Source organism: Loa loa, assembly GCF_000183805.2.
Source record: "Loa loa unplaced genomic scaffold supercont3.156, whole genome shotgun sequence".
Classification (NCBI taxonomy): Eukaryota; Metazoa; Nematoda; class Chromadorea; order Rhabditida; family Onchocercidae; genus Loa; species Loa loa.
Window position 1 is genome coordinate 140,290 of NW_018108336.1, and position 897 is coordinate 141,186.

The 897-nt window shown below is 32.0% G+C and overlaps 1 protein-coding gene across 1 annotated transcript in view; it reads right to left on the reverse strand.

The window, feature by feature from the left end:
- The window catches only part of LOAG_14266 (hypothetical protein), a gene marked incomplete at both ends in the record, with an annotated part of 3,323 nt that extends 2,663 nt beyond the window's left edge, over positions 1-660 (reverse strand). The window contains one exon of the mRNA XM_020448785.1: positions 567-660. Coding sequence (XP_020301096.1) covers positions 567-660 — 94 coding nt within the window. The remainder of the gene's footprint in view (positions 1-566) is intronic.
- Between the last annotated feature and the right edge of the window lie 237 nt (positions 661-897).

Sequence of the window (897 nt, forward strand, 5' to 3'; positions counted from 1 at the left end):
CAAAATTTCATTATCAGATATAATCAATCATTCATTGATATGAATGAAACATACAGAGAGATTAAACACGTTATCGTATGGATCCAGTGGTTCGTCTTTTAAAATCCATTGTGATATTATTGTTGCCATATCGATACCCAAGATGTCACCCTCAAAGAGCTCAGAATTCATAATTGAACTTAGTCGTTCCTGGCTGACATTCTCCACTGGAATTCCCTTTTTCTTTTCCAGAAATTCGATTAAATTTTTACAGACACACAAATAAGCCAGTTATTAGATGAGTATATTGCTGTCTCACTAATATTTATAGAATTAGTTCATATTAGGTATATAGCAGATGAAACGAGATGACAAAGCTACACAAACTAGATGACAGAACTACAAAGACTTCCTAAAATAGTAGATTAAAAAGATCTTATGTATCTAAAAGTTGTTGCAAACACGTCATGCATGAAGAATTGTCAAGGGAATTGTGTAACTGAATTATATGATTGTGTGACTGAATTATCTTTCTTCCAACTTTCAGCAAGTATTTTGTCAAAGTTTTGAATTCGACAAGAAAGCACCTGGAGTTATTTCGGCGAGAATGAAGTCTTCTGGTTGTAGATATTCCTGTCGTAGAATCGAAGTTTTGTTATCTTCAATGGAATAAAATTCCATTTCAAGCACAAACTAGGATCCATTGAAATGAGCACTACCATAAGAATTTATATGAACATTTTCAAACTTTTCTTAGATTTTCTCATCAATGCAATGGTTCTGCTTAATCTTACAGCGATTATTAATTTACCTTACCGACTGTTTTGTAAATCGGCATTTCTCAGTTAATACGGTAGCATGACTTGATTTAATTCTAATTCTTTTTTTAGTTTGAATTTATAAATTCTCATACCATCA